We start from the raw sequence: 20,740 nt of genomic DNA on the forward strand, positions 1-20,740 counted from the left end.
GGCGTCTCTTTCCTCCTTTACAATCACCATATATGTAGAGCAAACGCGCCTTCTTCCGACGCGCGAAAGGCCGTGGGGGGGGGGGGGGGGGGGGGAGGGAAGGGAGGCGACGTTTAGCTGCGGCACCAAGTGCCTATTTATATCAGAGGCTCCGGCAACAGTCACCAACGCCGCACGCATTTTGTGCGAACGCGGGCAAAACGCTGACGGCGTCGACAACAGTTCTGCGTGTTGCCGGTGCTGCTGCATGTCCAAGTTTATACAGCTGATAGAGCTACTATCATTACTCCGTATAGCTCTCTACAAATTTGCTATCGCAATTGATGCTTCGCCTTTCAGGTGAAACTGCGACAACTTTTTTCAATAAATGTTTTTCCTCCACCTCACCACCGATACAAAGACTCCGATGTGAGATGCTGTGGTGGAGTGCTCGGGAAGGACAGCCTAAGGTCCCTAGATGAAACTTGTTTTATCTAGGGACCTCAGGACCGCCTTCCTCTTCTCCCACCACCTTCTATCCCCGTGGCGGCCGCGGGAGAGTCCCGGTGGCGGAAGAGGAGTCGCCTTCTACGCCGGCATTCGCCACGCTGGAGACAACGCACATGTGACGATTCGGTCAACTGTAGTACGGCTACAGATGTGCTGGTTAACGGCTCGGCTCTATACGAAATTGCGCTATGAAACAACAAGCACTATCTAAATATACTCACTGCAGCAAACACAGGCATGCCAAGTGTATAATTTTTTTAAATAAAGTGAATAGCTTTCTAGAAGCGTTCGGCTATTCGCTTACATTTGCTTTGATCGTCGACGGTTACTGCACAATTTGTTTCGCTTGTGTAACATGCTTAGCTCATTAACATGGATGGTAAAGGCATGTTTTAATTTCGAGCCGGCTTTTACTTTCTCATGTGTCGTCTGCTGCGTAGTGCTTATGACACTCCGTTGGTTTCAATGTCTGGTGCAGAGGATACAGAGGACACCATTTTCGAAATAAGGCCATAGAAAGACCAAGCTAGCACTGTTAATGCGTACGACATGCTTATACCTTAACCAGAGCATGTGAAAGACAAGAGAAATTGGCTGTGGTTTAGCTCTGGTTAAACCTAGTCGAGTAGCGATAGCTACAGACACCCGGCTGCGCTTAGGCTTCGCTTGTAGTTAGACATGTTGTCGTTACTGCTGATCGTGTCTCGGCAATGTGCAAGTAATTCGGCAGTAGTTACAAAGCTCGTGTATCTACTCTTGACCCTTATACGCCCCCCCCCCCCCCGCCCCCTCGTTCCCCTATCCCGCATATTTCTGCCTGTAAAGACCAGCTTCGCTTACGTTCTAGAAAAGACTCGGCCACAAGCAGTTAAACTTCAAGGTGCTTGCTTCACAATCGGTAAAGCACAATCTGTTCTTTCTCGTCACTTTACCTCCCCCTCCCCTCTCTCCCCTGCGTAGGGTAGCAAACCGGATCTTTCCATCTGGTTAACCTCCCTGCCTTTCCCCTTTCTTCTGTCTCTCTTCTCGGCGACCGCGACGAGGCGAGTTGCCGGAGAATCGAGGCCCGTGGTGTGACGTCACACAGAGGGCGCGAAAACCCCTATATATAAAAAGTAGCGCCATCCGCTTCCCTCCTCCTCCGTTCCGCTGTCGGGCTCGGCGCGGCCAGCGAGATCGAGGCGCGATATCGACAGTGGCGCCGCGTACGTCGGGCCTGCCGTGGCAGACGACAGCTAACGCGCTACCAGAGGAAATCCGCGCAAAACTTGGATCGCGCCCTGCGGAGCAGTTATTGAGGTGCGATTTTGCTCCGTCAGTCAGTAACTGGCCTTAATAATGCCGTTTTGGAAGTAGCAACGCGACGATGCAAGACGGCGCAAATACCAAGTGTGCATGCAGCAAGCGTTTGCGCTCGCCGGATGGTAAACAAAAAAAAGCATTTAGCCCGCGCCTTGTCGGTTGCGAAAACATCAGGCGCAGCAGCATGCCATCACAACAAAGTTATTGTCCCTAACACGTTTGATCACTTTGTGCGTACAGCACTTTCGTCGCACAGGCCCGAGAATGGCGGTCGGAGCGCGCTGAAAAGAAAAAAAATATACAGAAGCGCAACGCGTGCTTCCACGTGACACGAATTGGCCAATGGGGGAGCTGAGAAGGCTGGGGCGACAGGAGGCGGCGAGGAGGAACCGCCGGGGTGAGCGCGGTGGCGGCATCATCTGAGAATGGCGCTACTTTTTATATATTGACCTTTCGGCGGCGATCCCATGGGCGCTGCCATGTTTGGTCACGTGGTGACGCGTCCATTGCTTGCCTCAACTGTGTGCCCCACAATGGAAGTGTATGACGCCGGCGCGGCTTAGAAAACCTCTGTTTTCGGAGATATCGTAGACGGTGACTAAGTGGACACCACACGAAGCTTTGATCACAGCTTCAGAGAACATGCAAAAGCGCTTTCGGAGCTGATTAAGCTATGTACAAACGGCGCAAGCAGCGTATATGGTGCTTGTTCTAAATGTGGGGCTAAATATGTATTCCAAGCTATCCCAGATTTCCGATTATGAATTCAGTCAGGATCAATGTGTTTTGCTCTTTGTTCTTTATTCGAGCAAATATTTTGAAGCAGTGGCTTGTCAGTTTCTGACTCAGTGAAGTTCCTCGGTGCGGCCACTATCTGATTATTTTCTGCCTAATCGCTCGCGGGTGTGGTCAGTGCCGATAGATTTGTTCTTGCTGCGCACAATGCTTGAAACGTAGCTGTTTTGTACATTGTAATACCTTGTAGCAAATATATATTACAGCTAGTAACTCGCTTACTCTTGTGGACCGTCACGAAACATTCAGCTTCGACCATTCGTGCGCCATAGGTGTAGTCCGTCATTTATTGTGCGTATACAGTGCGCATATATTCAAGTGTGCGCCCATTCACTTATTCTTGACACGTTGGCAAAAAAAGTGGGTGTAAGTTTCCGTGCTGGTTGGGGTAGATGTATGTAAATACCGTGCGCGAAACCTACTATGACAGAAGGCGACGCTACTCCCGTTATCATTGTTTAACGAGTGGTACTCACTCTTGCCAACGTTCTGGGAATGAAGCCCTTTCTTTGAAGGTTAGCGATACAAGGCTGGGGGATGAGCAAATTTCTGTATCCTCGAGGAAAGCCATACATCACGAGGTGCCGGTAACACGTTCGGACAGTTGCAGCAGCGGTCCGCAAACTTGGCCGCACAGATTCATTCTATTCCTTAACATGCCAGTCACTATTTTTGCAGCCAACTACTGGACACGTCTTCAATCCATATGATTCAATCTAGCATGATTGGAGCACAGTGTGTTAGCGAAAACTAATTTGCATTTCCGACAGCTGATTGCACAAAAGCAAGGTAGAAGCGGTAATGGTTTCGTATTCGTGCGCGGTCGCTGAGGAGAGGTATGGCGCGCCGCCGTGAGCGCCATCTCGTTTCTCTGTAACAATCTGCTCCGCGAAAAGGGTCAATAGGGGCTTTACCTATATAGTAAAGGTACCGCCGTCTACTCTTTCCTCCACCGTCTCCTCTCCTAAAGCGTTTTTTTTTCTTTACTTTTTGCTTGCGAAAGCAAGTCGACGGTGGGGTCCCTAGAAAGTCCACGTCGAAGCTTTCAGGCCTAAAGTCCCTATATAAGAAAAGTGCCACCATCCTTTGATCAACGCCGCTTCGCTCTCTCCTGTATCCCCGATTGGACGATGATAGCGCGCGCTTTGACTTCTTTATATTTTTTTTCCGCCTCGGAGCCATGTTGAAAGTCCCTCTGCGCAGCCGCAATCCCGGCGGCGGCGGCGGCGCGCGCCCGGTCTGAAAGTTTCAAAGTGGACTTTCTAGGGCCGCCACCGTCGACTTGCTTTCGCAAGCAAAAAATAAAGAAAAAAGCAAGCGCTTTAGAAGAGGAGACGGCGGAGGAAAGAGTAGATGGCGGTACTTTTACTATATAGGGACTTTATTCAGGCCGGGCGCACGCCACCGCCGGTGACTGCGGCTGCGCAGAGTGACTTTCAACATGGCTCTGAGGCGGGAAAAAAATATAAAGAAGTGAAAGCGCGCGCTATCATCGTACAATCGGAGATACAGGAGAGAGAGAGAAGCAGCGTTGATCAAAAGATGGCGATACTTTTTTTATGTAGGGACTTTACCAACGGCAGGAGCGCTGGCCACGCGGCGACCGCGACGAGCCGAGTTGCTGGAGAATCGAGGGCTGTGTTGTGACGTCACAGTGCGGCGTTGGCGAAGAGGCGAAAACCTGGCGTAATGTAGCTATAGCTACAAAAATGACCGGGCGATCGAACGAGCAAACGAGCAAATGAATGAATGAATTGTCATGAGCTTGAGTTTTTAATTTTTTTTCTTATCAATGACTACTCGATACGGTATTACAAATAAACAGCAACAAAAACGAAGAGAACATAGCGCCCTAGAGTCCTGAACTCACATCAGTATAACAAAACTACTGAAGAAAATCTTACTAATGAGGTGGATTAGCGGAAAGAACATCAGACTTGCCGACATGCGATGGGCAATGGATACCCTGGCGACATAAATACTCTCTCTCACACAAAATTATAATTGTACATGCTTTTAATTGTTTTGTTAGTAGACATGTAAAGCTGTCTTTTGGCATTTCGGAACTATATAAAAAAACAAAAAAAGTGCGTGGACAATTTTTGAGGGGGAATCGTGCAGTATTCGTTGAAATTGTGATAGCTATTAATGTTTTGTTGATTAGACACGCAGCTACTTCCTTACCTGCATGCTTACTATCGGGCGTATAGTTTTGAACCTAAAGTGAGAGGCTGTTTTACCTGCCCTTGGGTATGTGAGGGCAGTCCCACATCATGTGTTCAAATGTACACACATACACACACAGTCCGGGCAGTCAGGAGATATATCCATATATACCGAAACGCTAGCTGGATATCAACCAATGGAAAATACAATACAAAGATGTTAGGCAAATAGAATCATAAAGATATATATATACACTGATCAAAAGCAAAACGACATAGCTCTAAGCTAGCTCAGCTTATCATGGTAGAGGACAAATATTTAGCACCATGCAATCTAGAACAATAACATGAATCTTTGCATTATTGTTAAACATAGATATGGTATGTCTTGACTTGCCACACAAATAAGGTGTATTAGATTTTTAACTGAGATTAATTCTTATAGATTTCTTGTTTATTTTGCGAAGAAAAAGAAATGAAGTATTTTTGTGCGCTCTTCGGCAGACATCAAAGTGGAGTGGTCCAACAGCAGCGAAGTGTTTGCTGTGGCTGGCGTCGCTTCGGATTCTACCGACGGAGACTGCCGGAACCGCATCCACTTCTACACGGACGCAGGGCTGCTTCGTTTCATGGCTGCCATATCATACACGCAGGTACGGTAACCGTAGCGCAGGCTATACGTGATAAACTAATACCTTGTTTTCGATGTAAGGCTCCTATAGGTGTTTGCAAGTAAGGCAAAAATCAACTCAAGACAAGGCTTTTATTGCGCCATCAAAAGCACGGATCGTCACCGTCAGCGTCGGGATCGTCACCCAACGTGGGAGCGGCCCGCAGGGGGTCGGGGTAAAACCCGGCTCTCCTCCCTCGGTCTTCAATAATGTTATCTATCTATCTATCTATCTATCTATCTATCTATCTATCTATCTATCTATCTATCTATCTATCTATCTATCTATCTATCTATCTATCTATCTATCTATCTATCTATCTATCTATCTATCTATCTATCTATCTATCTATCTATCTATCTATCTATCTATCTATCTATCTACCTGTCCTAAATTTGGCTCCCATGCTAAGCAGCCGCCTTCGTTGGCCGTAGGCATCGAACCAACGACCTTGTGTTGAGTACGAGAACGCCATAGCTCAATGAGGCCACTGCCGAGAGGTCGCCTCGCAAAGCAAGAACAAAATAATATTTAAATCAAACAACGAAAAAAAAAATTCAGAAGAAAACAAAATTAAGCCCACCAGAAGCAGGCGGTGGCATCATATGCATTATTCTTTGGTAAAGAAAGTTTTGAACAGGAATTAAAGTCTACTTAAAAGCTTTAATTAGGATTAAGTGCGTTATTGAATAATTCGTCATGGTAATTCTTGTGGTGATTAAATCTTCGTGCGTGAGAACCGAAATCTCTTGCGATGTCTTTTCGCCGAGTCATTCGGTGTATAGGAAGAAGAGCTTTCTATTAACTATCTTCCTTTTTCGCCTTTCTATTGCGTTCTATAGCAAATGCAGGATGCTAGCGTTTTAGGACACCAACATCCGAAAAAAGAAGCTCAATTGGCGCAAGTCATACAGAGATCGAAACGATCGGAATGCGGATGCCTTATTCGACGGCAAATCCGTGTCACTATTACAGTTCTAAGCAATCCGCCGTCGTAGCCAAGTGACTGTGGGCTTCGGCTGCAGTGCTGAGCGCCAGGTCGACGGTGCGATCACGACCGTGGCATGCAGCCGCTTTTCTAACGGCCGAAATGCAAAGACTCTCGTGTACTTAGATGTAGATGCGCGTTGAAGAACCCCTAGGTGGTCAAAATTAAACCGTAGTCCCTTCCTACGGCGTGTCTCTCAATCATATCGTGGTTCCAGCATGCAAACGCCTAGAAATTAATTTTTTGTTAGAAGAGAAACGGCGCGGCAAGAAGCAGGCGACGACGTGTACACAGCGAACTCGAAACATGTTGCGACGCGCGCTCTTAAGTTGCAAGTCATGCTCGCAGCCGGAGCCCAACGGAAATACCAAGGCGGCCACCGAAACGCGAAGATTCCGTCGGTGAGTTTCATATCGATAAAACTACGGTGACAGCGCTAACGCCATTGCTGTCCACGAACCCAGTGGATGCATGTGGAAGCTTCTAGAACATTCCGAATTCGGCAACTGTATGCCCAGCTACGGTTTCTTTTTTCTTTTTTTTTTTCATTTGTTCGTTTGACTTCACCATCACCAGTCACGCCGAGCGCGGTGATAACGGTGGCGCGGCCGCCAGCGAGCCAGTGACGTAGTTCGAGAAGAGGCCAATGAGAGAAGAAAAGAAACGGCCGGGCGTATCGACGCATGCGCCAAAGTGCTTAGCATCGTGGTTGTCGTAGTCATATAACGAACATCCGGATGCTTGGGCCGCCATTTTGCATTTTTCTGTCGACTTCGATGGGCCTCGTGTCGGCTGCCCTCTGCGTCGTGCCGTACCCCGCGGTCCCGCTGCTCCTAATTACGCACCAACGGTGGCAGCGCTTGAAGAACTCGGGCAAGACTTTGGAAGAGCTATGGCTTAATCCCTCGGCCAGGACTGCAGAATGTGAGGCACGCTTCGAGAGACACTGTTGCCTCCTTCTCGGCAATTCGACGCCCTCCTTTCCGAACTCCTGGAATGTGTGTGACGGCCAGCTGGCATTTCAGCCCTTGGGGCATCCCGGTTAAGCCGGCGCAGCCTATAAGTCTCAAGTCGTGCCTGCCGAGTACTCGTTCTTTTGTTTGTGCGCGTTCCCATTCGTCGGCGACGCCTGGACCATGAACTGTGGAGGAGCAGCTCTGACCATGGCTGTTAATGGTGGACCTGCGCGGCAACCCTTCACGGCGAGCGTCGTCACGGCGAGCTTCCAGACGTCGAGCGTCGTCAGCGCTCACGAGCTAAGTCCTATAGATGGTCCCCAAGCTGTCGAGGGTGGCGCACGCCTTACCGAAGTTAACTGTTTGTTCAGTTCCACTAGTTAGCGCTCGCTAAGATTGTACACCTACATTTGAAAATTACCTAAAGTTTTGTTGCTTAACTGTAAGCCCGAGGAGTTTCGGGGGCATGGCTGCGACCACATGGGTCTCCCCCGTGCCGGAATCGAAGAGGACGGGCCACCGTGTTCGGGGTGGCGGCGCGGGTAGCTTCAGGCTTAGCTGACACACAGCTTAGCTCACACTAGGCAGGCTAGCTGATAGCGTCCTCTTTTCGACTGCGGCAAGGACATGGACCCGTTCCGAATTGCACTGCGACCCGACCACTATTTCGTCACAAGGTAGCCCGGGCGCGTCAGTGCTATCGAGCGAAATGTGGATTCGGGGGAGCACTCGGAATTACCTCGCCAGCTTTTAGCTACTAATCCTGCTTAATGCAGCCCTCGACGCCGGACGTCGCCTGCGGTCCTCATCGGAGCTCGGCCGGGCACCAGCGACAGTAAGCGGGCCGTTTCGTTGCCGTTGTTGCTGTTCGGGTTTTTTTTTTTCAATGTTTACTTACTGTCCTCGCTGTATTTCAGATTATCACTCGTATCGCGGCCTACCGTGTTCCCTCGTCGGTGTGGTCTTGCTGGCAGGCGAGACCAGGGTCGTCGCCCTGCACTACTACGGGTAAGTACCACGTACTGACGACTCGTATTATACGGCTACATCCTGGAGTGGTTAATAAGCCTCGTTGTCGTTTCAGAATCCTAACGTTTGCTTTTGATTGCGGCCCACGAGTAGGAAGAATATCCAGTGTGCTGCTCCACGTCTGCCATCCTCCCAACGTCCTCGCACAGGAGATGGCCTTGAGCACCACTCGTACCATGGCTGGCCGCGTTGGCTCCATTGCATTCTACCACCCATATGGCGTCCTGCTGGCAGACGGGACTTCGTTTGGAGCCCTGCTACTACTGGTAAATATCACTTACACACGATTCGTACTACCGCTATGTCCTCTTATTATTATAATTATTTACAATACTGCCGCAATCGACTGGGTGGATAGCAGGTGGGCATACGGCAGGCACTTTCGCGCTCAGTAGGACCTACAACGCTCGGCCGCTTTGCCACGCGCTTTCATTTTGTAGCTCCAACTTAGCGCGGTAGTACATTAAAAAATGAGAACGAAGGAAAAAAAATTGTGCGGATCCCACGCACTATGGGTGTCGATGTAAGCGAATCATTCTGTGCTGTTTGCGTTGATTGACGATGATTTGCGGTGATATTTACGTCGAATGTTTACGTTCTTGAGCGTTCAGTGCGATACGAGAGTGGCGAGTTCGTATTAAAAGTCCCCTTGCGTATGTCTGTCTTCCTTTGGACACAGCAAGACGTGTTCTATTTACAATGTCGCTTGTGCGACAAGTTAATAGCCGGCGAGAAGGTTAGCGTAGTCATTGTCTCACAACTGGGCGCGGCAGAAGTGTTCCTTTAAATGAATTACGGGGCTCTATATGCCATACCCACGATTTTAAACATACCTGCACAATATTGCGGCAAATATCCGCAACGAGCGAGTGGCCATGAAGTGGGTGGTGCAACGGCACATGCCCAGGACGGGGGATTGCCCGAGAAGCGGCCGGCCGGTGCATTTAAATAAATACTAAATGAAAGAATGCCAGTCAATTAATGTAACACTTCGCGTAGCACGGGTACACGCCTGCTTCCATTGCGCGAAAGACGCGCAATGCGAGCAACAGGGTGCTCGCGCTGCATAGTAATGCAGCGTAATCTCTAAACGCACGCGTAAAATTTGTGGCGTATTCTCGTCGCAATCTGCATTCATTCTAAGAGATAGTAACGTTTTCTGGATAGCTTGCGTGGATGGAATCCATGAGCGTTTATAACTGAGTAGTGAGTTTTACCATGCTCTACTTTTAATTATACCTAATGTCCTGCATATCTGAGGCAATTATTTCGCCCAAAGAAACTATGAATTCATAGCTTATCTTTCATGTGGGCGAGCACCACGGCTCGCCTATAAAAGCACTGTAGCGCGCTTTTAAACCGGATCATCGTGTTCCGCTATGTATTTTAGTCCTTGTGCGATTATATTCCGAGCCGCATTTACATGGGAATGAGATCAGAACTTTTTGACACGACGGCTCCCTTAACAAGGGTGACTGCGTGCAGTATGATATCAAAATGACATCAGACGGCGTATTCCAACATTTCACACGTAGGAATTTAATGCATGCAGCATAAAGGTCTCTTGAAAGCTTCGCAGTCACAATGATTATCACAGTGCGTTGGTTGGCGCAAACATTCAATTTTTCGTTCAGTGTGGTGATACGTTGTCAATCAGGGGGTGTTCAGCTGTTAATTGCGTAAGGAAAAAATATAAACGTTCAGTGGGGTTCCATATCGGTTGCTAAGACGACTTTGACGGCGAAAGCTTCAATGCCTTGACGTCATTTCATTTGCGATTGTTTGCGTACGTTAATTAAATAACTATTAAATGGTCTTAAATCGGTTTTTCTTGCTTGCTGTTACGGATTCTTTAATTTTTATTAGTATGCACTGCTCTTTGGAACTCTTAGTCTTAATTTGGCGTGACCACTTTTATCACGGAATCTCGAATTGATGTTGAGTAATTTATCTACTATTCGCAACTTATTCGTAATTAATCGTAAATATTAATTACTTAGTAATTCACTTCAGCACGCTTTGATAAAGGCCTGCGATGTCTGTGTATTGGTCTTGTTAATTACCCCTAATTACTTTTAGTCTTTGGGACTCTTGAATTACTCTCAATTTTACGTACTTGGTGCTTAATTCACTTTTACATGTTTTATTGAACGGTAGAGGTGTAGTATGCCGCTGTCCGATTTTTGCTACCGCAAGTGTTGTCGACGATGGTCACCATCCGCGACTAATGAGCCAGTTAGGCCTTTCGCTTTAAAGGGCGCCGATGCCCATTAACGCCCACGCACGAACGCTTATGCTAGGGAGAGACCGCGCATGCGCAGACCCGGGCACTATTTCACCGGCGCGCTCCGCCGGCGAAAGGCCACCGGTCCGGCGTTCCGAGTTATTTTGTGGGCACCCGTACAGTGTTTCACACGTGTAGCTGTTCAGTTTTGCCAGGTAATCCAACGAAATAGTGTGGCGGAAGCGGATTTTGCGCAGCCCAAGTCGCATCGAACCGCTCCGCTTCTCCTACGCACACAGCCAGAACCGACGCGAACAGCAGCTGCAGAATGTAGCTGAGCGGGTTAATTGCGACCTGAGTGCTGGTAGCGCTGCTAATGCCCATGCCTTAACGCGATAGCGTTAGGGGCCCCATGTCGCCGAAAATCCGGCGTCAGCACTCGCGGCCAAGAAAATAATCCCCAATCACGCAGGCCCTCCGAATATGTACATACATGTGTATGCCACGCCTTCTTATGACATGCGGTATATATGCGGGTTATATTGACACGTGTACATTGTTTATCTTTCACCGGTGACCACTTTCCACCGATAATGTTAAAAGTTATCGCTAGGCACAGGACGCGCCTGCATGTATCAAGTTTCTCGAACGTTATCGATGCTTCTATCCGTTGTCTGTTGTCACCGACGCTTAGGTAATCTGATGACCGACGCGAATGGTCTAGAACTTTCTGAAAGATACGCGGGCACCAGGGAATAATCTGGAACCTTCGATGACTCATGTATAAAGGCCGACGCGTTTCGCCGCTGATCAGATTTTCGACGATCGTCGACTGTGTTCGCCGCTTTCGTTGTGCTTCGAGTGTAGCTTGCTTTTATGGGCACATGTTCGCCCAATAAAGAATCAGTTTCGTCATACATAGTTCTACGACTGTTTACTTCAGCGTCACTACTACGTGACAGTATTGCCACACCATTCTATCACTAATGTTGCTCCTACCTTGTCTTGCATTCTTGATAAAGCTATTCCTCGGAATTTTGAGCATTAATCCGCAAACAAATGTCATGAAACCAAACACCCACAGCACATGCCTTTTATGTTAAATCTTCTCAGACTGAAATATTATTGAACAAGGAATTAAACCAGCGAAGACGCATACAGAGCAAAGAAGCGCGCAGGAAGATCCTAGCTGAGTCAGTTGTTAGTGTAACCAGCATCTTCCTGGGCTATTTGTTCTGCGTATGCGTCTAGTTAACGGGTTCAATTCCTTGTTCAATATGTACCAACTCGCCCGGTACTTGACGTTACTGCGTCCATGCCTTATTGTTTCAGAATATTGACCTCTGCTTTCGGTTGCGGCCCACAAGTAGGATGTCCATTGTGCTGCTCCACGTTTGCCATCCTCCCAACGTCCCCATAGGAGATGGCCCTGAGCACCACTTGTACCGTGGCCGACCGCGCTCCATCGCCGGTATGCAGTCTTGCTGGCTGACGAGACTGCTCATCGCCCTGCACTGCTACGTGTAAGTACTCCGTGCCCATGACGTTACTACGGCTGTCCTCGAGTGGTTAAAAATACGCCTCGTGGTTTCATTTGCAATTTCTCAGTGTACTCCTAGCTTCTAGTTACAAATATTCGCTTTACTCTTTTGGAAAGCCGATATACGACAAAGGGGAAAAGCAACCGAGGGAAATCGGGGACTAAACATGCTTGTCTGCACCTGACTGGGCCCCTGTCCTCGATATTTTTGTAAACTCGAGCGACAACGGTAGCACACCATTGTCACTAAAATTAAAGTAAATGGAATAGAAATTTTGATGCACTCTAACAATACCCCTGGCCCGACGTCGGCAGACGTAGGGCCAGGGGTAGAGCTCTACTCGAACATGTCCGTAACAACCACATTGAGGCAAGCTTCGTGGATTCCGCGGCATATGTCCAAGAGGCGTTCGCCGTCTCCATCGTCGACTCTAATTCCAGGATCACTTGCTGCGCTACAGTACGCACTTCGAAGCCATTAGTAGCCGAACAGGTTGCAATCGCGCTGGCTGTGCTCGATGGTCATAGAGAGGCAATATATAGCGATTCTAAGGCGGCCATTAAGGCCTACCAAACCGGGATGGTCTCACCTCAGGCCCTTCGCATTCTCCAAAGCTTGAAAAGTATCTCTCCGCATTCTCTCATTTGGTTTCACGCTCACTTGGGGTCGACTGAGGGCTTGCTGAATTTGAGTTTCAATATAGCTATAATTAAAAAAGCAGATTTTAAAGCTAAGGTTCTGTCTGCCATAATTTGTCCTTCGTTAATCGATAACAAATTTCTGAGGTGGAAACTTTTTATCAAGCTGTTTGTAATTTTTTGGATCTCTTCACCTGAGTATAAGTATGTCGCGAGTCCGCACGCGTAGCTTGATTACGAATAGTAACTTGTAACGATCATGAAAATCTCTTGTAGAACCCGTGTTTCCCGAACTTTGAAGCGTACGGCTTGACTTTTTGCAACTTCGCTAGCCTTTTGATGTTTAAACATTATACGGTTTTACGTGCCAAAACCACCATCTGATTATGAGGCACGCCGTAGTGGGGGACTCTGGAATAATTTGGACCATCTTGAGTTCATTAACGCGCACTTAAATCTAAGTACAAGAGTGTTTTCGCATTTCGACCGCATTTCGCCACCATCTAAATGCGGCCGCCGTGGCCGGGATTCGATCCCGCGACCTCGTGCTTAGCAGCCCAACACCATAGCCACTAATCAACCATGGCGGGTAGCCTTTCGATATTAGTTGCGCCCCATGTGAGAATACAATACAGCATCGGCGATTATATCAAATAAATGTAGGCTTGGCCTCAACTAGGTGGTATTTGGTGTCTCATAAAAAAAAGCGCCTACTATGCGGGATAGCTTCACGTTTAAATTGTAACCATGCTCATTCTAAGAAACTCGTGAAGAAACTCATGATAAATAAAATACAAAAATATTATACTATTTGCGCGCTCTATTATCCGTACAGATATAAAGACTAAAAGGATATTTACTCCAGTGCTTCGAGACCTAAATTCATACTCGGTTTAAGCGACATTCAGTAGAAGTTCGTTTACATCTAGCAACTTCGACTATTCTCTTAATCGCCTATTTGCTTTTATCTCGGCTAATTCATCACCAGAAAAGAAACCATTCGTCATCCGTGTATAAAAGCAGTTATTCGGTGAGTGGAATAAGTGATATCAGGCATATGTAAAGGAAAACCAAAAGCTGCCTTAATGAGCCTTGTGGTGCGCCTGTAGTCACTGAGATTAGCCAGGACATTGAACCCAGTGTAAAATATTGCTTACCATTTTGCAGATGGCTTCTTAGAAGGCCGCAGCCTCTAATTCCATAAGACGGTTCCATAAGACGACTTAAGGTATGTTCAGACTGTAGTCGTAACGTTAGCAAAGCGCGCATCTGTCATAAAGGCCGTATTGATCGTTACAAGCATTAAGATCGTTAACAATGCTAGGCGTTCACATTGTCAGTTGGATACGTTACGCATCTTAAGACCGGCCAATCAAAACGTGAGCTGGCCAGTGCGTCTCAGTGGATTTCAACATGGCGCCTGTAAACAAATTATGCGCACTACACGAACTACGCACACAAGCTACTCCGCACACACGCAGCCATGTCCGTTGGGCCGTTGCTCTAACTGGGGATGCCGGTAGTCGCGTCACTGGAAATTTAAAACGGAAATAGCGGCGCTTATTGGCCTCGCCATAACTGTCGTATATCTGCATGAAACGTAAAAGTAGCGGGCCTTCCAACAATTACGCTCGCGTGCGTGACGACTGTTGCGCTCTTAACCCTTCATACGATTGTAGTCTGAACAATTTAGTTGCGCTTTTTGCGTTTGCGCTTACGTTTCTTGCGATATATCTGCACATTACGTACGTAGTCTGAACATACCTTTACTGAACAGTACTCGGACTGAATCGAAGGCTTTCTTAGGCCCAGAAATATTTCCACTGTACACAACCTTTGTTCGATATTTATAAGCTCCTTTGTTTGCAGTAGGACTAGCTCAGTTGATTTATGCTGTAGACAACCAAGCTGCGGTGGCGAAATTCATGCTTTTTTAAAATCCCGAGTAATCTTCCGTGCAGTGAGCGTTCACATGTATTAGTGGAAATGCTGAGTATGAATATTGTCACAGGATCCCAACGTCTGCTTTCGATTGCGGCCTACGAGTAGGAAGGACATCGGTGTGCCGCTCCTTGCCATCCTCCCAAGGCCTTGAGAACCACTCGCACCGTGGCAGACCGTGTTTGTTAGATTGCATTCCCTCACCGATGGTGTCCTGCAGGCAGACGGGACTTGCTCCTACTACTGGTGAGTATCGCGTACAGACCACTCGTGATTAGGCTCTGTCCTCGAGTGGTTATTAATACGCCTTCTGTCGTTTCGTGTTTCCAGATGTTCGTTTTCGATGGCGGTGCACGAGGACAATCCAGGCAGTGTTTCCAAAAGGTGCGAAATTGTTTGTTGACGTCTGAACTGTTTTGTCCATTTATTTGTGGTGCAGGGTACCAACAGTGGCAATAGTCATTGCTTTTGTTAGTAGCTAACCGAATTCAAGTCAATGCGGCATACCCTAACCGTTACAGACGCAGTTCTGCATAGTTTCTAAATGTGAACATCGTACGTGCGGCCAGCTTTGTTTAAGCTTTCTACAGCTGACAGAAGTTCCAGACACATTGCATAAGGCTCACGTAAACGACTTTAGTGAGCTTTGTTTGGGTTGCAGTGCAGGTAAGACCGAATGTTGGAAGAAGTGTTAGCGTCGCTGCTTGGAGAGGGTCCTTTATGAAAGGATGGAGTGGCTTCAGTTAAGGGTGATGACTACTAGCTTCATGCCTTTTGTGCCATGAGTGCGTGTTCAGCAGAAACGTACCCATGTATCAAACTGAATACTGAGGGATTTCATTTTCTCGGGCAAGTATGATGCTTGAAACGTACTCCCCGCTTCGGTGAATTTACGGATTGCTTGAAAAAAAGTAATAAAATGCTTGAAAGTGTGAACGTCTGGCCATAACGCTTGATTTCTGATGTTTGAAAGATTTTTGTCAAGGCCTTGCACATGGTTTCGCAACTAGTTTTAAACCGCCGGACACACAGGAGCATTTATGTGGGACTCAATCAAGCTTGTTTGAAGTTTGCTTGTTGAATGACTGTTAATTTATTTCACGTCAGCCTGGAAGGAATTGATTATAACTGCAGATGCTCCGAACGTGACCTTCTCGCTGCTCATTTTTTTTTTTTTGTGAACAAATGTGTTCGTGGTAAAGCAATGGGAAATTTCGGCCACAAATGTGGCAGAAATACACGTGAAAATTTGGCTGCACTGGTTCCAGCACTAACCTAGAGAAGTATTTTCTTGCCTACGTTCCAGATGAGATCACATTGAGCAGCAATCGTTCCATGGCTGTCCACCTGAGCATATTGGCCGACAACTGTGGACATCGAAGTCTGAGCGTGGCCACAAACCGAGGACCTGCAAAGCAACCCCTTGTCACAGCGAGCTTCTTTCTGCGCGACGAGCTTAAATGCTCACCAAGTAAGATAGATGCCAGATGTTCTCCAAGCTGGCGAGGATGGCGCACGCTTTTGAGTTGTCAGTTGAGTGCAGCTGTATTCGAAAATTACGTAAGTTTAGATTAGGTGATTAATTGTAAGCCCGAAGTTTGTGGGCACTGCTGCGGCCACATCGGGTCTTCTCCGTGACGGAATCGAAGAGGACGGACCACACCCGCGGAGGCGGCGGGTGCAGCTTCAGGCGTAGCGAATTGCGGGTAGGCTTAGCTGACACCCGGCAGGCTGTAGCTGACAGCCGTCCTCTTTCGATTGCGCCAGGGACATGAACCCGTTGTGTTTGGAAGTGATTAACCCATTCTGCATGTCCTTGCGACCCGACCACTATTTCGCCACAAGGTAGCCCGGGCGCGTCAGTGCTACCGAGCGAAATGTGAATTCGTGGAAGCAAACGACATCCGGAATCGCCTCGCCAGCTTTAGCTGCCGCGGCATCGCACGTCACCTTGTGGTCTCCAGCTGAGCTCGGCCCTGCAGTAGCTAATGTAAGTGGTCCATTTCGTTGCAATTGCAACTGTTCGTTTTTGGCGTTTATGCTCCTCCCTTCGTTGCAGAGGATGACCTTGAGAAGCACTCGTGGATGACCTTGACACCATGCTGGCTTCTTCGCATTCCCTCGCCGGTGGTCTTGCTGGTGGACGATGCTTTGTTCCTCGCCCGGCACTACTCCTGGCAAGTACCTTGAACACTCGAATCTTGCTACGGCTGTGTTCTCGAGTGTTTAATAAGACCCGCGTGATTTCAGGTTCCGACCGTCTGCTTTCGACTTCGGCTATTCACAAGAATATCCGGCGCGCTTCTGCAATCTAGTCTCCGGCCTACGGTACAGCGATGCATTTTAGCTCTTCTCGTCCTATATGGCCGGCCGTGTTACGTCTGCGTTTTCTCGCCTGTGGCTTCTCGCTGAGACAGTGTCGTTCGGCTCCCTGCGGTAGTTCTGGCTAGAACCATGTACACTTCAATCCTACTACGGATGTGTTCTCGCATGGTTTATCAGCCCTGCGGCATTTCAGATTCCGAACGTCTGCTTTTGAATTAAGCGTCGTCAGAAGTTGTTCCAATGACGGCTCTTGTTCGTGTTCTCACTGTTTTCCTTCACTCTGTTGCTACACCTTCCCGGGGCCGCAAAGAAACTTTGTGGGCTCCCGAAGAAACTTGCTGTCGGCTGCCTTTAATATGCAGGCCCTCGAGGTTTGGTTTGTGCTTGGGAAAGTTTTCTCCACGCATATTTTCCCAAAGGCTCTTGAATGTCACTCTCCACGTAAGACGATGTTACCTTTCTTCAGTTCCTGGTGACATTTCAGAGCTGCTTTCATTTTCGCACCTCTAAATTCTTTCGTGTACTCGGAGGGCTATATTTTTCAGGCTTCCCGTGGTTTCCACTTTCCACGGCTGCCGTCCTATTCATCAGTCTCCTCCCAGTTTTGTTTCCGCCAGTCGGTTGGAGTATAGGCTATCCAGGTTCATCGTAAACGTATGTTAGCGACTGGTTGTTCAAATCTACTTCGTACGTTAAGGTATATAGTTCTCCAATATGCGGTACACATCGGCCAATCGTTTGCGCAGTTGACTTGAAACTATGGAGTAGCCTTTCATAGAAACCACCCCACCAGTGCGTTTTCCAGAAATCTCACTTGGTGATTGGTGACGAAATCTCGAGCTGTTTCGCGATGTAATGTAGAGATCGCATCCAATTGTCTGTTTCCTGAAAGTCTGTTGTTGTCGTTGAGCACGTTTCTTTTCGAGCCAAGAAGCGCCGAAAAGCTTGTATAAAACTGAGGTGAAGCGTCTCTGCTACAACGTGCCGGGGACGGAGCGTAGCATCCGAGGCACACGCCAGACGAAGGCTGCCAGAACAAGAACGCTTTATTTCGTAGCGGCTATCTTTTTAAAGCCGCCCGTCAAACCAAACAAGTAAAACCAGGTACAAATTGGTCCACAAGTAAACAAGCGCTATCACAGCACCACGCGAAGCCATGTGCGCGCACGCGCAGTACAATCTACTTTGCAGCAGTCCTCCCTCCTCATGGTGGATACCGCTGTACTGGTTTTCTAACTCGAGTCGAATGGCGAAGCACGGGCTCAGCTGACTCCTCGGTGGTTGAGGCTTCATTAGGCTGAGCTGCAGTTCCAGCTGACGACCCAGCCATTATTTCGCCTGTAGCACCCGCAGAGCTGTATCTCACACGAACCTGGTCCAGGTGCCGTTCAATTAGCCCGGCTGATGTCTCGACGGTAACCATACGGGTGCCGCCCGTTCGCTTGATTGTACCAGGCAGCTACTTTTCCCCCTCACCGAAGTTTCGGACCCAAACTGCGTCGCCAGGACAGAATTTGCTTGGCGTGTCTTCCTGCGAAAATAAAGGAAACGACAAAGGGTGGAGGAAGACATGTGTCTAGGCGAGAGCGAATTTGGTAGTTCAGAAGCCTCTGTGACGGTGATTTGTCTCCTTGCGGCATTCTTCGGTAGTTGAAAAGAAGCCTGGACAGTCGTGTAGATAGGCTACCTTGCGGAAGCTTCTTTAGACCCTCTTTGATTGTACGTACGGCTCTTTCTGCAAGCCCGTTCGACTGCGGGTGCTACGGTGCAGTGCGCAGATGCATCACGTTATTTCCGGACAGAAATTTCGCAAATGTCTCCGAAGTAAATTGCGTTCCGTTGTCCGTTACAATCGTCCTCGGAATGCCAAAACGATTGAACATCTCGCGCAACGCCGTGATGGTCGATTCAGCTGTGGCATGTTGCATCGGAACCGCTTCAATCCACTTGGAATGTGAATCCACTGCGACTAAGATCATTGCACCGTTCAAGGGACCGGCAAAATCGAGGAACGCGGGACCAGTTTTCTTGAGTCGGCGGCCAGTTGATCGGCGTTTCTGCCGGAGGCAACGGCCTAGCTTGCATACAAATGTCACACTTGCGGCTCAAGTGTTAAATTTCCTGGTCTAGTCCAGGCCACCACATACTTGTTCGCGCGACCGCTTTCATAGCAGAGACTCCCTGGTGCGTCTCGTGCAGCATCTGCAGCATTCTGTCACGCGCCGCTTCCGGAATGACCACTCTATTACCCAAAAGATCATGCCGTGTGCTACAGTCAACTCAAGTTTCCTTGCCACGTACGCTCGCAAGCACAGTTCCACGTGTTTTTTTCTTGCGGCCAACCCTTCAGTATGGACGACTTCACGATTCGCAATACCTTGTCGGCTTCCGTTAGTTGGCGGAGCTCGTGTGACGTCACAGGTGTCTCGTCAAGTTGACGCAAAGAGTGCACGTATTCTGAAATTTCTTCAGGGGCATCGTCAGGAGTTGGGAGTGGAAGCCTACTGAGGGCGTCGGCATTTTGTCTGCTCCGGGTTTGTGCTCGATCTTGTATTGGTACGCTCCCAAAAGCAAAGACCAACGCTGGATGCGAGCCGCTGCCATGACAGGTGTAGGTCGGTCTTCCCGGAATAAGCCAACCAACGGCTTATGGTCCGTCACCAGTACGAATGACCACCCCAAAAGGTAATCCCGGAACTTGCTTACGCCGAACACCAATGCTAAGGCCCTCCCGCTCGAGCTGCGAATAATTTCGTTCGGCCTGGGTCAGTGTTCGCGAACGAAACCCTATAGGCTTGTCGACGCCGGCAACTCGATGGGAAAGGACCGCTCCTATGCCATGCGGAGATGCGTCGCACTCGAGGCGCAGCGCCTTGCTTGGATCAAAATGAGTGAGCATTTTGGCATGTCGGAGGGCTTCCTTAGATCGGACAAATGACTGTTGCTGCTCCGATGACCATTTCCAGCGGCAATCCTCCTTCAGAATCCTTCTTCCAACGGAGCAAGCATCGTTGCCATGCTCGGAAGGAACTTGCTATAATAAGTGAGCGGACCGATGTAAGAACGCAGCTCGCTTACGTTCTTCGGGCTTGGTGCCTTCATCACCGTTTCCAGGTTCTTCTCCAGCGGATGAAGTCCGTCGCTGGTGATCTTGTGTCTCAGGTACGATACTTCCGACTTCCTGAACGAACACTTACCCTTCCGCATTTTGACGCCACATTCCCGGAACCGTTGGAGCACTGCCTTAAGACTGCCTCCACTGTCGCCTTTCCTTTCTGCCACCAGGACGTCGTCTAAATATGCTTGCACGCCAGTTAGACCGCGCAGCATATTTGCCATGGTGCGCTGGAAGATGGCTGGTGTGGACGACACTCCGAAGAGTAGGCGGTTGAAGCAGAACAACCCCTTGTGGGTACTGATGGTAGTCAATTTCTTTGACTCCTCATCTAAATGAATCTGGTTATAGGCGTTGCGTAAGTCTAGGGTGCTGTAGACGTCTCTGATGTGCAGTGCTGCGAAAATATTATCGATGACTGGAAGTGGATACTGTTCAGTGACGCATGCTGCGTTCACGCTTGTAGTCGCCACAGATCCTGACAGATCCTCCTTTCTTCAGCACTGGCACAATCGGCGTAGCCCATTCTGAGTGAGCGACAGAAGACAGCACACCTGACTT

General features: G+C 48.5%; 1 protein-coding gene across 1 annotated transcript; it reads left to right on the forward strand.

Moving 5' to 3' along the window:
- Positions 1-7,203: 7,203 nt before the first annotated feature.
- Positions 7,204-19,881, forward strand: LOC119455998 (uncharacterized). Its single transcript, XM_037717581.2, has 7 exons — positions 7,204-8,201; positions 8,284-8,374; positions 8,451-8,661; positions 11,952-12,142; positions 14,810-14,985; positions 15,070-15,123; positions 16,046-19,881. The coding sequence occupies exons 3-7, from the start codon at positions 8,548-8,550 to the stop codon at positions 16,312-16,314; spliced, it is 804 nt and encodes a 267-aa protein (XP_037573509.1). The 5' UTR covers positions 7,204-8,201; positions 8,284-8,374; positions 8,451-8,547; the 3' UTR covers positions 16,315-19,881.
- Positions 19,882-20,740: the final 859 nt, after the last annotated feature.

This window comes from Dermacentor silvarum, chromosome 6, assembly GCF_013339745.2.
Source record: "Dermacentor silvarum isolate Dsil-2018 chromosome 6, BIME_Dsil_1.4, whole genome shotgun sequence".
NCBI classification, from domain to species: domain Eukaryota; kingdom Metazoa; phylum Arthropoda; class Arachnida; order Ixodida; family Ixodidae; genus Dermacentor; species Dermacentor silvarum.